Genomic DNA, 17608 nt, shown 5'->3' on the forward strand with positions numbered 1-17608 from the left:
GGGTAGACTGAGTAAAGCAGACTATCCTGCCCCATGTGGGTGGGCGTTATCTGAATGGTTGAAGGCCAAATTAGAACAAAAAAGCTGAGTAGAGAGGATTCCCTTTGCCTGACTGCCTTCGAACTGGGACAGTGGCTGTTTCCTGCCTTTGGACTTGAACTGAAACATCAGCTCTTCCTGAGTCTTGAGCCTCCTGGCTTTTGAACTGAAACAACAGTAATGGCTCTCCTGGTTGTCAGGCCTTTCGACTTGGGCTAGAACTACACCGTCAGTTCTCCTGGGTCTCCAGCTTGCCAACTGCAAATCTTGGGACTTGTCAGCCTCCAGCCTCCATAACTGCATGAACCAATTTTTTGTAATAAATCTCTTTCTATATGTCTATTTATTCTATTGGTTCTGTTTCTCTGGAGAACCCTAATGCCATAGGTAATTTAAAAAACAAAAAAACAAACAAAAAAAAACTCTTTCCTTCTCTGTTTTTCTCTTATACTTTTGTGGTGTAGTGATAGGCAAAATCACATAGGTGCTAATAAGTACTTTTCCAACAAGTACTTAACCTTGTTTAGGTGATAATCACTTGTCTTACCTTTGTATTCAGAAGAATTCCCAATTCCAACTTTCTTAGATATATATTGAAGAGCAGGAGGAGGGCTGGGTGGAGGGAAGAAGAGATGGAATAGGATTTAGGATCATTGCAAAGACCGAGATAGTTGGGGAACGTAAAGGTTTTATGTGCCTTTCTTCTTCCTCCTCCCTCTGGCTCCCCATCATACACCCTCACATGCCCCGATGTGGCCTCTTACTAAACAGGGAGAGAAGAGAAGAGGTGGAGAAAACGAAGTATTTTGTGTTGGTAAGCCCAAGCAGCAGCATGCTGAGAAAAGAGGAGTTTTTATGGCCCTTGGCTACCCATCTGGAGTAAGTAGCTCTGTTTCCAAATGGCTATGTCTATGCCAATGTAAAAAGACATGGATAATGCAGATTATTGTGTAGACATTACTAATATTCAACAATATCTCATTTTCCTCTTCTTCCAGGCATACAGAAGACTATATTTATCAGCTGCCTTTGCAGGTGGGCAGGGTCATGTGACTATTATGACTAATAAAATGTGAGCAAAAGGGACAAGTCACTTGTGGGCTGAGGCAGTGAAAAGTTGTTTGTGATTCTCAAATCTCTCTTCTGTTCTGCCATTGCAATTGTGGAAGGAGATTTATGTTGAAATGGAAGAGCCAAAAGATTGAAGTAGTCTATGTCTCAGTCACCATATGGGAGGGCAAATGCCATGGAGAACTACCCAGACACACAAGAAGTTTGTGTGAATAAGAAATAAAACTTTGTTGTATAAGCAATCATGATTTTTGGAGTTGCTTATTATCACAGCATAACCCAGCCTATCCTGGTAGACGTTGTTATGAAAATTGGGGCCTGCATATTTAAGAGAGCACAGATTGTATTTCTGGGGAATGGAATGTTTTAAGTCAGGACTTTAAAACTTTTCTGTGTATATTAGTAGTGGCAATAAGGATATCCTATCCTTATAAAATGAAAGTGGTAGCTGATAGTAGAGCCTCTGGGCATCTTTGAATTAGACTATTGGGCTTTTCACATCAAAAAAAGCATATTGGTCTTTGATAAACTTATGTTGTTGAAACAGTATTTTGGAGAGTACTTAAGCTTGGGGTAGGCAATAACCCATTTGTCTTTTCTTGGAGACCTAGATTGTCTCTTTACACAGGTTTCTACTAACGCTTTCAAGATAAAGAACCTAATATGGAGAGATAAGGGAGTATGAATATTGATGGCAGTTGTACCTCTTGAATATTTTGTTGTTGCTGTTATTGGTTTTAATGGTTAAAATATCTTTTCTCACAATGAGGAAGAAAATAGAGAAGACAAAATAATGTAGCACTATTGACGGTAAGAGGCCAAGGATAACCACCAGAAAGAGAAAAGAGAGAAAGAGGAAGAAAGGAAGAGAGATGGAGAGACAAGCTGATGTTGAAGTTAAACAAAATTCTGAAAGGGGCATTTTTTAAAAATGAGAGAGATGTGGGCTGAATGATAGAGAAGCCCTTTCCTGCTGAGGGGCCGGAGCTAAGGGCTCCTGGGTGTAGTGTGGGGGTGTCAGGCCCTGACATGGCCACTGGATAGAGGACAGCACCTGAAATGGGGGTGGGTGGTGGGGCTGGGACCCTGGGCCATGGCTGCATGCTCCAGAGCCCCAGGCTGCGGCCGACATCCTTTGAGTCTGGCACCAGGGCCTGGTTGAGGGTCCCCGGTAGTTCTTAGAGCTACAGAGGCAGGGGATCTTGATGTCTTCATTGGGGGAACTCGTAGTCACAGGTAATCTCGTTGGTGCTGTTGCACTGCTTGAAGTAGATGACTGTCTTCTCGAAGATAGAACCATTTAAGATAGAACCATTCCAACTGTGTTCAAGTCACACTGGGCAGGTACTTGACCTCTCTAAACTCAGTTTTCTCCTCTACTAGAGATAAAGATGCCTATTTTGCAAGGCTGTTTTGAGGACAACAAAATATTGAATCAATGAAAACCTCTGACAGTGTCTATATAAGATCAATTCCTGTTTGTTAATGTTTAAAGAAATCAAATATCACAAAGGGGAAAAGTCACCATCCAAAATTTTACAACATTCTCTCTATAGATTTAAATAAAATACAAGCTTTATATTTCAAAAATGAAAAAAAAATTCACTTATTTTGCAATTAACAAAGGACAGAGTGGCTTTGGGGGAATTTTGACTTGAAGATTTAGAAGTCCAGAATTTAGCCTTTGCATCATTGGGCTAAATATGTTTACTTTTTACGGTTCTTAGTTTTGGGCATGTTAAATTACCATCCAAAGCAATTATCTGTTTAAAAGACAATAAGACAGCCCTTCATGTATTCCAAATTATCCCAATATGTGGATTGGCAAACAGTTTTCTACTGATATGAGTCTATGAATATATCTCCTAATGCAGTTTCCCAGGAAAATGGCATTAGAAGGTATATCAGGAGTTTCTAGTAGTCCTTGTACCTACAGACTTCCTATTAAATTAATCAAGAATATCTGGGAAGGAGGAAGTTGAATATTCCTTCCCTCCCTCTCCAGGAAGCCTCAGTAGTCACATACACACAGACACACAGACACACACACATAGTGATCATAAAGCAAACAGACTAATTTTTAATTTTATTTCATTTTATTTGAGACAGAGTCTTGCTCTGTCACTCAGGCTGGAGTGCAGTGGTGCAATCACAGCTCATTGCAGCCTTGACCTCCTGGGCTTAAGCAATCCTCCCACTTCAACCTCCCAAGTAGCTGGTACTACAGGTGCATTCCACCATGCCTGGCTAATTTTTATATTTTTGTAGAGACAAGTTTCTGCCACGCTGCCCAGACTGGTCTGAAACTCCTGGGCTCAAGCAACCCACTTACCTTGGCCTCCCAGAGTGCTGGGACTATAGGTGTGAGAAACTGTGCCTGGCTCAGACTAATTTTTTTGAGACAGAGTCTTGCTCTGTTGCCCAGGCTGGAGTGCAGTGGTGCGATCTCGACTCACTGCAAGTTCCACCTCCCGGGTTCACACCATTCTGCCGCCGCCTCAGCCTCCCAAGTAGCTGGGACTACAGGCGCCCACCACCATGCCCGGTAATTTTTGCTTTTGTATTTTTAGTAGACACGGGGTTTCACTGTGTTACCCATGATGGTCTCGATCTCCTGACCTCATGATCCGCCTGCCTTGGCCTCCCAAAGTGCTGGGATTACAGGCATGAGCCACCATGCCCAGCTAGCCAAGCCTAATTTTTAATAGCAAATATGTCAAACTAAAATATCCATGAGTATTATCACCTTCAAAGGAGTCACCTTGGGAAGGTATTTAGCTGCTGAAGATTATCATGGTTTCTCAGCACCTTTTTAGGACTTCTCTTTTATAATTAATTTTGGAAGCTGACACATTTTTTTCCTGTATCACTTATCATAATAAATATGTCCTTTAAGAATAAATTGGATTTATTTTAAAGAGCCAAAAGTTATCTAAGACTAATTCTGGTGAATTAAGTGATTAAGGTAGTAATATTCTTTAGTAAAAGGTGGAATATGGATATAAAATACTATGACTCATAGTCTGACTTGGAAGTAATGACACGGCTGTAGAATAAAGGTATATACCGATTCCAAAATTTAAAAGGCAAGACTCATTCGGGTACAGAAATATGTAAATGCACACAAACACCCAAAAGTAATGCAAAAGTCACTAACAATTTTTATTTCAGACTTTGTTGAGCAGCAGGAACAGTGTTGCCTGTCTGGTCCTGGCCTCCAAGTCACAGCATGCTGCAAGAACAAGTGCCTTTACCTCCCAGAAGGGGAGACAGGAGTTGGCTGGAAAAGTATTCAAAGAAGTAATGGCTGGAAACTTCCTATATTTGGCAAAAATAATAAGCCTAGAGATTCAAGAAATTAAGCAAATTCTAAACAGAATAAGCCCAATGAAATTTACAAGATATGTCATAGTCAAACTTCTGAAAACTCAGACATGGAAAACTATCTCAAGGGCTGGGCATGGTGGCTCACGCCTGTAATCCCAACACTTTGGGAGGCCAAGGTGGGCGGATTGCCTGAGCCCAGGAGTTATACCAGCCTAGGCAACATGGTGAAACCCTGTCTCTACTAAAATACAAAAAAAAAAAAAATTAGCCAGACGGGGCGGCATGTGCCTGTTGTCTCAGCTACTTGGGAGGCTGAGGCAGGAGAATTGTTTGAACCCGGGGGGTGGAGGTTGCAGTGAGCCGAGATCGCACCACTGCAGTCCAGCCTGAACAGAGCGAGACTCAGTCTCAAAACAAAACAAAACAATAACAACAAAAAGCTATCTTGAAAGTAGCCAAAGAGGAGTGCCACATTACCTTCACTGGGAAAACAATGTAATTGATAACAGATTTCAGAAACCATGTGGGTCAGAGAGAAATGGCACAATATTTGTCAAGTACTGCAAGAAAATAACTGTTGGCCCAGAATTCTATATTCAATGAAAATATCTTTCAAGAATGAAGGGGAAAGGGATTGCAGTTTTAAAATTTGGGAAACTGTGATCGAAATCTGAGAGCTTCTCTTTGGAACGTCAAGGGCAAGCAGCAAGACCGGGAGATGTAGTTTGGGGGAGCAAGGAGGACATATAGGATTAGAGACTCTTCTTTGGAGTACTGATCTAAAGGTTTAGGAAGTACTTGGATAATAAGGAAATGTTGGGGTGTCCTGATGAGTTGGTTTGTGAACCCCAAGTATACAAAGACATTCTTATGAGGCAGAATGTCTCAAGGACTTAGAGGTTATCTCCCAGGAGCCAGTCAAGGGTCAATCTTTTCTTTTAAATATACAGAGTGTATACATCCCAAGCCTGCTTAGTTAACCCTGTATTGCACATACAGCAACCAAATGCAATGCGTGGACCTTGTCTGAATTTTGATTCAAACAAACCACTGTAAACAAAACAAAACAAAACAAAACAAAAGACCTTTTCTTTTTTCATGTAACAGTTTATTAAGGTATAATAGACATGTAACAAACACATTGCATACATTTAAATTGCACAGTTTGATAAGTTTTGATATATGCACAGACTTGTGAAATGATCACCACAATCAAAATAATGAATGTATACATACATCATTACCAAGAGTTTCTTCTTGTTCCTCTTTAATCCCTCCACCTGGCTCCTCTGTGTCCTCCCTATCCCCAGGCAACCACTTATCTTCTTTCTGTTACCAAATTTGTATTTTTCAGAATTTTATATAAATGGAATTATGTAGTATGTGCTCTACATCTGGCTTCTTTCACTCAGCATAATTATTTTGAGTTAGTCTATGTTGTTGCTACATCTATAATGTATTTCCTTTTATTGCTGAATAGTATTTCATTGTATTGATATACCTCAATTTGTTTATACCTCAGTATGTCCATCTTGTGTTGATGGGCATTTGGTTTGTTTCCAGTTTGGGATATTACAAATTAAGGTACTATGAATATTTACATACAAGTCATTGTATGGACATATGCTTTTGTTTCTCTTGCGTAAATGCCTGGGATAGAATTACTGTTTCATATAATAGGTATATGCTTAAGTTTTTAACTAAAATGGATGATAGGCCGAAAGGTAAAAATCTAACACTATTTAGATGAAGACATAGAAGAAAACCTTTGTGGCCTTGGGATAAGTGAATATTTCTTAGATATGACTATAAAACATAATTCATATAAGAAAAATGACAAATTAAATGTTCTCTAAAGTAAGAAACATGCTCTTTGAAATACAGTTAAGAGAATGAAAAAGCAAGCTACAGACTGGATGAATATTTTCGCCTATCACGTATCTGATAAAAGGCATGTCCGGCCTGGCGCAGTGGCTCACGCCTGTAATTCCAGCACTTTGGGAGGCCAAGGTAAGCGGATCATGAGGTCAGGAGTTCAAGACCAGCCTGGACAACATGGTGAAACCCTGTCTCTACTAAAAATACAAAAATTAGCTGGGTGTGGTGGCATGTGCCTGTAATCCCAGCTACTCAGGAGGCTGAGGCAGGAGAACTGCTTGAACCTGGGAGGCAGAGGTTGCAGTGAGCACAATCATGCCACTGCACTCCAGCCTGGGTGACAGAGCGAGATTCCATCTCAGGAAAAAAAAAAAAAAAAAGACATGTCCAGAATATAAAAATATTTCTCAAAAGTTAGTAAGAAAACAAAAACAAAATTTTTAAATGCACCAAAGATGTGAACAAAAACAGAAGACAGAAGATATATGAATGGAAAATAATCATGTGAAAAGATGCCCAACATCATTAATCATTAGGAAAATGCAAGTTAAGACACACTGAGAAACTACTAAGCACCAATAACTATGTTTAAGATTAAAAACAATACAATACCAATTACTGGCAAAGAGGTGGAACAACTGAAACTCCCATAAACTGATGGGAATATAAAATGGTACAACCACTTTGGAAAACACTTTGATGGTTTCTTTTCATTTTTGTTTTGAAGTTTGACTTTAAAATAATTTCCAACTTACATAGAAGTTTCAAGAGTCATTTGAAGAGCTCTCATATATCCTTCACCTAAATTCTCCAATGTTCAACATTCCACATTTGATTTAGCATCATCTCTCTTCTTTTTCCTGAATCATTTGGGAGCTAACTGCATATTTAATACATCACTGCCCCCTTAATGCTGCATTGGAAATTTCCTAAGAAGGAAGACACTATTCTACATGTCACCAGTACAACAAAGTCAGAAAATCAACAATGGTATAATACTGCCATCTAATCCACAGACTCCTTTCAAATTTTGCTGTTTGTTTTAATTATATCTTTTATAGCTCCAGCATCCAGTATAGACTCTAATTTTATACAATGGAAATATTTGAACATAGGTATTAAATGATGTTAAGAAATTGTTAATTTTTTTTAAGAGACAATGTCTTACTCTGTTGCCCAGGTTGGAGCGCAGTGCTGCAGTCATAGCTCACTGCAGCCTTGGACTCCTAGGCTCAAGCCATCCTCCCACACAGCCTCCTGTGTAACTGGGACTACATGTCACCTTGTCCAGCTAATTTTTTATTTTATTTTTTGTAGAGATGGGGCCTCACTATGTTGCCTAGGCTGGTCTCAAACTCCTGGCCTCAAGTGATCCTCCACTTTGTGCTGGGATTACAGGTGTGAGCCACTGTACCTGGCCAAATGGTTACATGTTTAGGGCATAAGGTTAGTAGTATGTTATGTTGGTTCCTTTTCTAGTTAGAGATATATACTTAGGTATTTATATTTTTTAATTATATGATTGAGATTTAAAAAAACACTCCTGAGGGATAGAGAGAAGAGATGAAATAAGATTGACAAAATATCTATAGTTGTTGAAGCTGGATGATGAGTACAGAAGAGTTTACTTCTATGTATGTTTGACATTTTCATAAATATAGGTTTAAAAAAATTTTTTTTAAAAGACCAATAGAGAAATGGAATAATTTTAAGGATTAGAGTACAATGGCCATATTTGCAATTTAGAAACATTACTCTGGCTGCAATAGGAAGAATAGCTTAATGTGGCACAAGAATGAAGACAGTGACTAATTAAGAGAGCTATTGAAGTAACCCAGGGAATTGGTGACAGTAGCCTGAACTAAGTTAGTGGCAATGGGTTAGAGCGTAGTGGATGGACAGAAGAAGTGGTGACTATTTGGACGTGAGTTGAGAGAAAGGGAATTCAGAATCCCACTCAGTTGGATGGTGCCATTTGCCTAGTCAGAGATCACTGGAGAAGGAACAGGTCTCCAGCAGAGGGAAGATGATGATTTAAATTGGCCTTGGGTCAAGCTAGTGCAGTTATCTGGCCAGAACTGAGTGGATAAATGGCAGCAAGGTATTTAAACAATCATTATTTAGTGAACAGTGGAGGAGTAAGCAAGGTAGACAGAAGAAACATGTCACTTAAACCTAACTTGGGTTAGTACAATAGGATTATTCTAAATGGATATGCAGCATTAGTAAGTTACTGAAGATGAAATGCAGTAACACTGTCTGGGTAGACAGGTTATTTTATAAACTTGAAAAACGACGACTTGAGGCAGGATATAACACAAAGACTGCCTAAATTCACATTGAGTGAACTGGGAAGGGAACATAATTCTCTTCATGGGAAGGTAGCTCACAAAGATGCCTGAGTGGAAAGACAGTTTTCAGTGGAATTTTCAAGGTGGTACTGGATATCCCCAAAGCTGTGGAATGTAGGGACAGAAAACATACGTGGGGGTGTTGAATCTGTGGTTAAGAGAGTAAGTTTGGGGGTACTAAAGTGGAGGAAGGAGAGTGGGGGGCGGTCACAATTTTTACTCCCAGTAGTCTTGTTCTGAGGAGGTTCAAGGTGAAACTAGAAGTGACTTCAGAACTCATCGACGTCTGCCCTTTAAGAGTTTCCTGGCTGGGCGCGGTGGCTCATGCCCCTAATCTCAGGACTTTGGGAGGCCAAGGAGAGCGGATCACAAGGTCAGGAGATCGAGAACATCTTGGCCAACATGGTGAAACACCGTCTCTACGAAAAATACAAAAATTAGCCGGGCGTGGTGGCGCGCGCCTGTAGTCCCAGCTACTCTGGAGGCTGAGGCGGGAGAATCGCTTGAACCCAGGAGGCGGAGGCTGCAGTGAGCCGAGATCGCGCCACTGCACTCCCGACTGGGGAACAGGAGTCGAAACTCTTGCCAAAAAAAAAAAAAAAAAGAGTGTCCCGCAGTAGTCATGCCAGGGTGGAGAAGTTCCAGCAAGCACTTCTGTTAAAGATACTTGTTTCGTGAAAACTATACAATGTGGCGTTTTCATTCCTATCTCTGTGATTCATTTCTTAGTTTCGTGGAGTTCCTTTGCTCCCCTTCCCCCAGCAGGATGTGGGCAAAGCTGTCCTGCGGCCCTCTTCCTTCGCCTGGGCTTCTCTGGAGCCTCCGGCCGACGCGCAGCTCCGCCCACGGCCCGTCCCCCGAGCCTGGCCCCGCCCGGCGGCGTCGAGCCCCGCCCACGAGTCCTTCTCCCGCGCCGAGTCTCACCCGCAGCCAGTCCCCGGCGCGGAACCCCGCCCACGATCCCGTCCTAGCGCAGAGCCCCGCCCACGAGCTCGTTTCCAGCGCGGAGCCCCGCCCACAGCCTGTCCCCAGCGCGGAGCCCCGCCCCGCAGGCTGCCGGGGGCCCACCGCCTCCCCAGCAAGGCCGCCCGGCCTTGGGCGCAGCGCTGCCATGGCTGGGGGCCGTGGGGCCCCCGGGCGCGGCCGGGACGAGCCTCCGGAGAGCTACCCGCAACGACAGGACCACGAACTACAGGCCCTGGAGGCCATCTACGGCGCGGACTTCCAAGACCTGCGGCCGGACGCTTGCGGACCGGTAGGAACGTGGCTTGTCAGGCCCGGGCTGGTGTGCCCTGGCCTCCCCCGGCCCTGGGCCAAAGCCCAGACACTTCCAGATAGGACCGCCGCTTTAAGATCCTGCAGTCTTTCGTCCCTCAGGTTCCACCCATGCTCACTTTTAGTTCTTGCACCTGCAACTGGTCTCCAGAACCCCACCTAGGCCGAATTCTTCCACAGCCCTTTCCCCATGATTTCCCCAGAGGAATTCCCCGGGATTCCTCTCTCTTACCTGACAGTGCTTCTTATTCCTGCCTACATCCCGTAACATATCCGCCTCCTTCCAACCTTGTGCTTTTTCCCCCCTGAAAGCCCTCGCGGATGATACAACAGCACATTCATACGCACCCGTTGCTACTTTGTTCTGAGAACGCTTTTTGGGCGCTCGCACAGGCCTTAACGTCCTCAATCAGAATTCTCGTTTCATCCATGCATTCAGATCTGCACGCCGCATAATTCCCGCTGTACTCCCCAGGTATCCTCACTGTGTTTTCCGATACGGAGGAACTTTGCATACGTCTGCACCTTCCTCTAAGACATTTAGCTCAGAATGTAGCACACATTCATCTTAGCTGTAGTGGAGAGAGGGTTCTAGACTGAGTCTAGAGCAGGAGTGTCCAATCTTTTGGCTTCCCCGGGCCACAAAAAATACACTAACGATAGCTGATCATCTGAAAAAAAAAAAATCGCAAAAAACCCTCAATGTTTTAAGACAGTTGACGAATGTGTGTTGGGCCACATTCAGCGCCATACAGGGCTGCATGCGGCCCATGGGCCTTGGGTTGAACCAGCTTGCTTCAGACTTTTTAAAATGGCATTTTGTTTAAAATATTATTTTGCCTTTAAAATATTATTTTGCCTTTTTGTCTGGAAATTAAGGCACATTATAAATTATTTATACTGACAGTTTTTTCCCCATCCTTGAAGAGTTGATCTACCAAACTGTTTCTGAATGTTATCATATTATCATTTAAAACATACTTCTAACTTCATCTGCTTTTTTTTTTTGAGACAGGGTCTTGCTCTGTCACCCAGGCCCGAGTGCAGGAGCATGATCACGGCTCACTGCGGCCTATTCTCAAGCAGTCCTTCTGCCTCAGCCTGTCAAGTAGCTGGGACTACAGGCACATGCCACTACACCTGGTTAATTTTTTTAATTTTTTATAGAAACAGAGTCTTGCTCTGTTGCCCGGGCTGGTATCAAGTTCCTGAGCTCATGCAGTCCTCTCACCTTGGCCTCTGAAAGTGCTGGGATTACAGGCGTGAGCCACCGCGCCTGGCGTCTTCATCTACTTTTAACTCTGGCATTTCACAACATCTGCTTTATCTACACATCCAGGATTTCCTCAAGAAATACCATCTGCTGGAGCTATCAGAGCAAAATATTCTCCCTCAAACTCAGGGTTCTTCTTCCTTCATGAAATTTGTTTTAGGCGTTAGGAATACAGCTGTGGGCAAAACAGACAAAAATCCTTGCCCTCAGGGAGCTTACTTTTCTAATGCTTAATATGAAGTTATTTGTAACCTGAAATAGTAAAAGTATAAATATTCCCCTTAACATGACAGAGAAGTTGGTGATTGGGCAACTTCAATGTTCCCAAACATTGAGAATCAGGAAGTAGGCCCAACAGGCAGCCAAAATAGGTGTCTCGAAGTGTACACCAGACTCAACACAAAGTCCCTAAGGCTTCGTTCTGAACCAGTTTGTTTACTTTATACAAGCTTAGTTGTCTGCTCCTAGGGCTGCAGAAAAATGGAAGAAAAAAAGCAACTTCTTTTAGGTCGGAATATTGGTAACCCCAAGAATTTATAGCTGGTGGCTTTCATAACAAGATGAAAGACTAGACAAACCAAAGCAAAAACTATAGAAGGCAGGCAGAAGAATTTAAATAGCTGTCTGTGGCCTGTTGTACACAGGGCAAATGGCCTCAACACATTCATAGGCCCGGCAGGCAAGTAATTGATGGTCTCAAGGATGAATCAGAGTTTAGTCATTCAACAGGCACTTACTATCACCTGCTATTTGCCAGGGAAAAGTGATGCAGGTCCGAAATCCTTTATCCACAACTCTTTTTTTTTTTTTTTTGAGACGGAGTCTCACGCTGTTGCCCAGGCTGGAGTGCAGTGGCGCGATCTCGGCTCACTGCAAGCTCCGCCTCCTGGGTTCACGCCATTCTCCTGCCTCAGCCTCCTGAGTAGCTAGGACTACAGGCGCCCGCCACCGCGCCCGGCTAATTTTTTGTATTTTTAGTAGAGACGGGGTTTCACTGTGGTCTCGATCTCCTGACCTTGTGATCCGCCCGCCTCGGCCTCCCAAAGTGCTGGGATTACAGGCTTGAGCCACCGCGCCCGGCCTTATCCACAACTCTTTATTGAGAGGGAGTTTCTCTCTGTCACCCAGGCTGGAGTGCAGTGGTGCAATCTCAGCTCATTGCAACCTCCACCTCCCAGGTTCAAGCGATTCTTGTGCCTCAGCCTCCTGAGCAGCTGGGATTACAGGTGTCTGCCTCCACACGTGACTAATTTTTGTATTTTTAGTAGAGACGGAGTTTCATTATGTTGGCCAGGCTGGTCTCGAACTCCTGACCTCAAGTGATCCTCCCATCTCGCCTCCCAAAATGCTGGGATTACAGGTGTGAGCCACCATGCGCAGCCTTTTATCCAAAACTCTTGAGACTTGATGGGTTTCAGAACTCAGAAGTGCTTCTGTTCACGTTTTTGTGTGCACATTACACACGTTACCTAATACCTTCCTCAGTGTCTGGGGCAGCATCGAAAATCAAACACAATGAAGCATAGAAATACTCAAATTTCACACTGAACAGATAAACAGATAAACTATTACTAACCTCATGTTGGTTCAGGCTAAATTTGCTGCCAGTAATTTCAGGTTAGATTTTTTTTCCAACTTCTTTTAGTGGGGATGTGTTGTAATATAAATTTCAGTTTAGTAGCGTATGTATATCATTTATAAATAACATTTTGAGGTGCATGCTAAAAACTTTTTCATTTGTAAAAAGTTTGGATACTGCCAGTTTAAAGTATCTATAATTTATAGATAGTTACAAATTGCTAACTTATTTTGGCTAGCTTTCCACAACAGCAAAAGGATAATTGGATAGCTTTTAGAAACATCCCTCCAAAAAACTTGCTTCAATCCCTGGATCCGCCAGTAGTGTATGGTGGTGTTTGTTTTCCTTTATCTTCAACAATACTATATGTGTTAGACTGTTTCATCCTTGCCAGGTAAAGGAAACATATCTCATTTTAATTTTTATTTATTTATAAATTATCTAGAACACCTTTGTTTACAAACCATTGATTTTTCTTTTCCTGTGAACTGCTCATGCTCTTTGGTTTACTCTTCCACCCTGTGGTCCATTTTCTTGTTTATTTGTAAGAGCTAAATATCGTAAGAAAATTAGCAATTTGGGTCTATCATGCATATATTTTCTCCTAATCATATGCATTTATTTACGTAATTTATGTGATTTTTAAAATGTGAATAGAGTCAAAATGACTTATTTTTTTGTGTTATGGTCCCTGTGGGGTTTTTTTTTCCCCCTCTGCTCCAATGTTACTAAAAACCAAATTCTTCAAAGTTTACTTTCAACTTGTTCATGACTTTGTTTTTAAATTTTCATCAAATAAAGATATAAGTAGTTTTTTTTTTTAAGTTCTTCTTTCCATCGAAGTATGGGCCTAGGCCACCTCCCCGTGTGCATCCTTCCTCTTCCTGCTAAGCAGCTAGACAAATACAGGCAGTTGAATTTTTCATTGTCTTCCACTCATTTGAAATGCCATTCCTACAAGCCCAATGCCTGGTATAACAAACAAAAAACTTTCTAAAATTGTTATTGAATGAAATAATTCTCAAATGTATTTTGAGTCTCTTTTTTTCCTTGTCTGGAATGCTTGGTCTCTGGCTTATCTTAGCTTCAATGCTACATCCTGCTACCTCCTCAGATAGTTCTTCTTTGATAACCACATTTAATTACATACCCTCACACCCGAAGTCATTCGCTAAGGAGAGCACCACGTCATCTCTTCAACAGCACTCTCTAAACTTGCACTTACATGTTTATGATGTTTGTTTTCCCCCACCAGACTGAAGTTCCTTGAGAGCAGGAACCATATCCGTGTTCTCACCTCTGTGGACTAAGCACAGTGCCTGACACAGAGTCAGTGCTTAACAAATGTGGGTGATGGATGTGTGATGGGTGAATGAGTGGATGCAAGGCCTGTGGACCAAAGAGTGCCTAACCCTGCTGGGACCACATTTGCAGAATTATGCTTTATGGAAGGACCCACACATTTATCAAGGATTATTATAAAGCCGTATAAGAAGTGATCTTATGAAATTTGTACACATGGTAGAAGAGAACAGTGTTTATTATATGGTACTCCTTGTAAGGTTCATGTTATAAATTTCTGTTAGCATTTAGTGTTGCTAAGTACTTTGCTTCCCTGAAATAATTTTTGGGTTTTCTCTTTTCTGATGATACCACGTTTCTCTTTTTGCCCCGCCTGCCAGGACATTCTGAGAAAAAAATCAAGGCTCGATGCCAGCAACTTAGGATGGCATAATAAAAGAGTGGCTTATGGGAGGAGACAGGGTTTGGAGTCAAGGCGAGTTTGAATCCCAGCTCTGTCCCTGTGTATCTGTGGGCAAGAATGTAAAACTCCCTGAACCTGAGCTTCTGTATCTGTAAAATGGAGATGGCACCTGCCTTGCAAAGTTGGTAAGGTGCCTGGGCCATGGGAGTGCTCAGCCATTATTTTTTCTCTCAAGACTCCCCTTTTTCATTATATACATAGAATATGAACTACTTCAAACCCACTTTGGAAAAAGGGTATATAAGTTGAAGAACAAGGGTATTTGGTGATTTGATGAAAAGCAGTTGATTGAAAACATGCAGTTCTGTCCTTGTCAAGGGTTTTCATTTGTTAATATCTCAGTATTCAGATCTCAATTAAAATCTCCCCTGCTCACAGAGGCCTTCCCTAACCCACCTGTCTGGATATCTTCTCCTTGCCCACCACTGTGTCCCTCTACTCTGCTTTGTTTTCTTTACAGCACTCATCACTATTTGAAATCACTTGTCTTCCAGTTTGTATCAGCTGGTTGGGACTGTGTCTGTCTAAATTTACCTCTGCACTCCCAGCTTCCCGGAGAGCAGCCAGACATCATAACTCAGTAACATCTGAATGAATGGAAGCTGAGTGGAACATTTTGGTTCGTTCCTTAGATAACTTAAAAAAGGAAAATGCATTTTCTCTGGCTCAGGTTTTGTTTTTAAATCATGCTTTTGGAAAGTATGCCAGATTATCTATGTAAAATATAATTGCAAATATTTTTAAAGTAGAACTTTTGATCTAAAATGATCATTATCTTAATCATTAATGATTGGCTCTACAGCTATGAAAAAAAGTTTTTGTTTTTCCTCTTTTAGGTCAAAGAGCCCCCTGAAATCAATTTAGTTTTGTACCCCCAAGGCCTAACTGGTGAAGAAGTATATGTAAAAGTGGATTTGAGGGTTAAATGCCCACCTACCTATCCAGATGTGTGAGTACATTTATAAATAACTTTGACATGGTTTCAGTTTTCTGTTTTGACAACATAGAAACAGATTGAAATTAGTAGTATTTTCTCCTTCCTGCTCCCATTCCACATAAAATTTCATTTCCTATATTTCAACAAAACTACATCAGCAATAGATGTTTTCATGAAACCTGTCTCATTTTAAGCCTGTTTGTAGCTATAGAATTGTCACTGCAGATACTAATATTTGCCCAGTGACTATTTTGCTTCCTTTGATGTGTTAACTTTTGTTTATTTATTTCTTCATAAGTTAGGAAGAGGAAAAATTTGGAAGAAAACGATAGAGGCATGGTGACTATTGAAAGCACTTACATAGTTAGAGTATGGTTGGTATTAGAAACTCAGCAAGTCTGTGCCTGAGATGACCTTTCGCTGCCTAGAGTAAGGGAGAGTATTTGGAGCTGTCCTTCCTCTCAGTGGGGTACTGCTGGCGAGTGTCCATCGTGCAGGGCTGTGCCATGCACTGCAGGATGCTTAGCATCCCTGGCCCCCACCTACCAATGCCACGAGTGTCCTCCAGGCATTGAAACCACCAAATAACCTGCATATTTCCAAATTCCCCCTGAAGGCTATGTCACCTCTGGTTGAGAACTTTTAGTTAGAGATGGGATTTCACTGTGTTAGCCAGGATGGTCTTGATCTCCTGCCCTCGTGATCCGCCTGCCTCGGCCTCCCAAAGTGCTGGGATTACAGGCGTGAGCCACTGCACCCAGCCAGCCATCAGCCCTTAAGTATGTATATTTGGTGTAATCTTTCCCCATACATCCCACATGCAAAGGCAGGTTGGCCTGGATGGCGTTAAGTAGTTTGAACTTACTGGATGGGGAACCAGTGAAGGTTTCTGAGAAGGAAAGGGACAAATAAAAGGAAACTCTGCTTTACACAGTGGGTGGTAAATTTATGGAATTTATTATCCTAAGAAGTGATAGGGAGGATATGAAAAGACAGATAGGTCAAAATTGAGCTCCTTGAAGTCAGTAACCGTTCTTAGCCCCCAAAACTGTACTGAGAGTATTATAGTAGGTATACTATACCTACTATAAAAATATTAATGAAGCATTAATGGAAACAGATCATTAAAAATTTATGAAAGGAAATTAAGACAGTGCCTCTCTAGGTTTTTTTTTTTTTCCTGACACCAAATACATTACGCCTTTTCTGATACCGTGTGGGTGTCCAATAGTTCAGTTCAATTCTGACATTATCTGTAGTTAGCATAGACCCCACAGATTAAGGACTCAGTTCCACAAGATTGCCTCCATTTCTGATGCTAGTTGCAAGTCCCAATACTTCTGACCATTTATAGCCAGTATTTATAACTGGCTATAAATTTGGGGGTTTCCACCGCCCCCTCCTAAGTTGCGATAATTGCTAGAATGCGTCACAGAACTCAGTTTCTGTGAGTTACATTTACTTTGTCATAAAGTTTGTCATAAAGGATACGGCTGCGGAAGAGCCACATGGAAGAATTATGAAGGGTAAGGTGTGTGGGAAGAGGCGCAGAGCTTCCATACCCTCTTCAGGCATGGCACCCTCCCAGCACCTCCCTGTGTTCTTCAACCAAGAATCTCCCTGAACCCTGTCGTTTAGGGGTTTTTACGGAGGTTTCATTATGTAGAGATGATTGATTAACTAAATCTTTGGCCACTGATGATTGAACTTGATCTTCAGCCCTCTACTCCTCCCCAAAGATCTGGGATGGGACTGAAATTTCTCACCCTGTAATCAAGGCTTAGTTTTTCTGGTGACCAGTCCTGATCCTGAAGCTACCCAGGTACTGACCAGAGTTACCTCATGAGCCCTAACTCCAGTATGGTTGGAAGGGATTTGTTATGAAAAACAGAAGATGCTCTTCTCACCCCTGTTGCTCAGGAAATTCCAAGGGTGACAGGATCTCTGTGCCAGGAACAGGGATCAAGACCAAATATATAATTTTTTATTATACCATAGCCTCAAGAATTCAAAGTGTTTATTCTTGAAAAATCAAAATAAAGAAAAAGTTATATGTGCTATAATGTTATACATATATAAGTGCTAAAATATTAATTATAGCATTATTTGTGAA

The 17608-nt window shown here is 41.9% G+C and overlaps 1 protein-coding gene across 3 annotated transcripts in view; it reads left to right on the plus strand.

Annotated features, from left to right (window-relative positions):
* The first annotated feature begins 9660 nt into the window (after positions 1 to 9660).
* EIF2AK4 (eukaryotic translation initiation factor 2 alpha kinase 4) overlaps positions 9661 to 17608 on the plus strand; it is a 106148-nt gene continuing 98200 nt past the window's right edge. For 2 of the 3 annotated variants that reach the window (XM_050799366.1, XM_050799368.1), the window contains exons 1-2: positions 9661 to 9921; positions 15395 to 15507. In XM_050799366.1, the coding sequence (XP_050655323.1) occupies positions 9778 to 9921; positions 15395 to 15507 (257 nt within the window). In that variant the 5' untranslated portion in view covers positions 9661 to 9777. Of the gene's footprint in view, positions 9922 to 13570; positions 15178 to 15394; positions 15508 to 17608 lie in introns of those variants that run through there. The other variant, XM_050799367.1, reaches the window with a different exon arrangement.

Source organism: Macaca thibetana, chromosome 7 (assembly GCF_024542745.1).
Source record: "Macaca thibetana thibetana isolate TM-01 chromosome 7, ASM2454274v1, whole genome shotgun sequence".
Taxonomy (NCBI): domain Eukaryota; kingdom Metazoa; phylum Chordata; class Mammalia; order Primates; family Cercopithecidae; genus Macaca; species Macaca thibetana.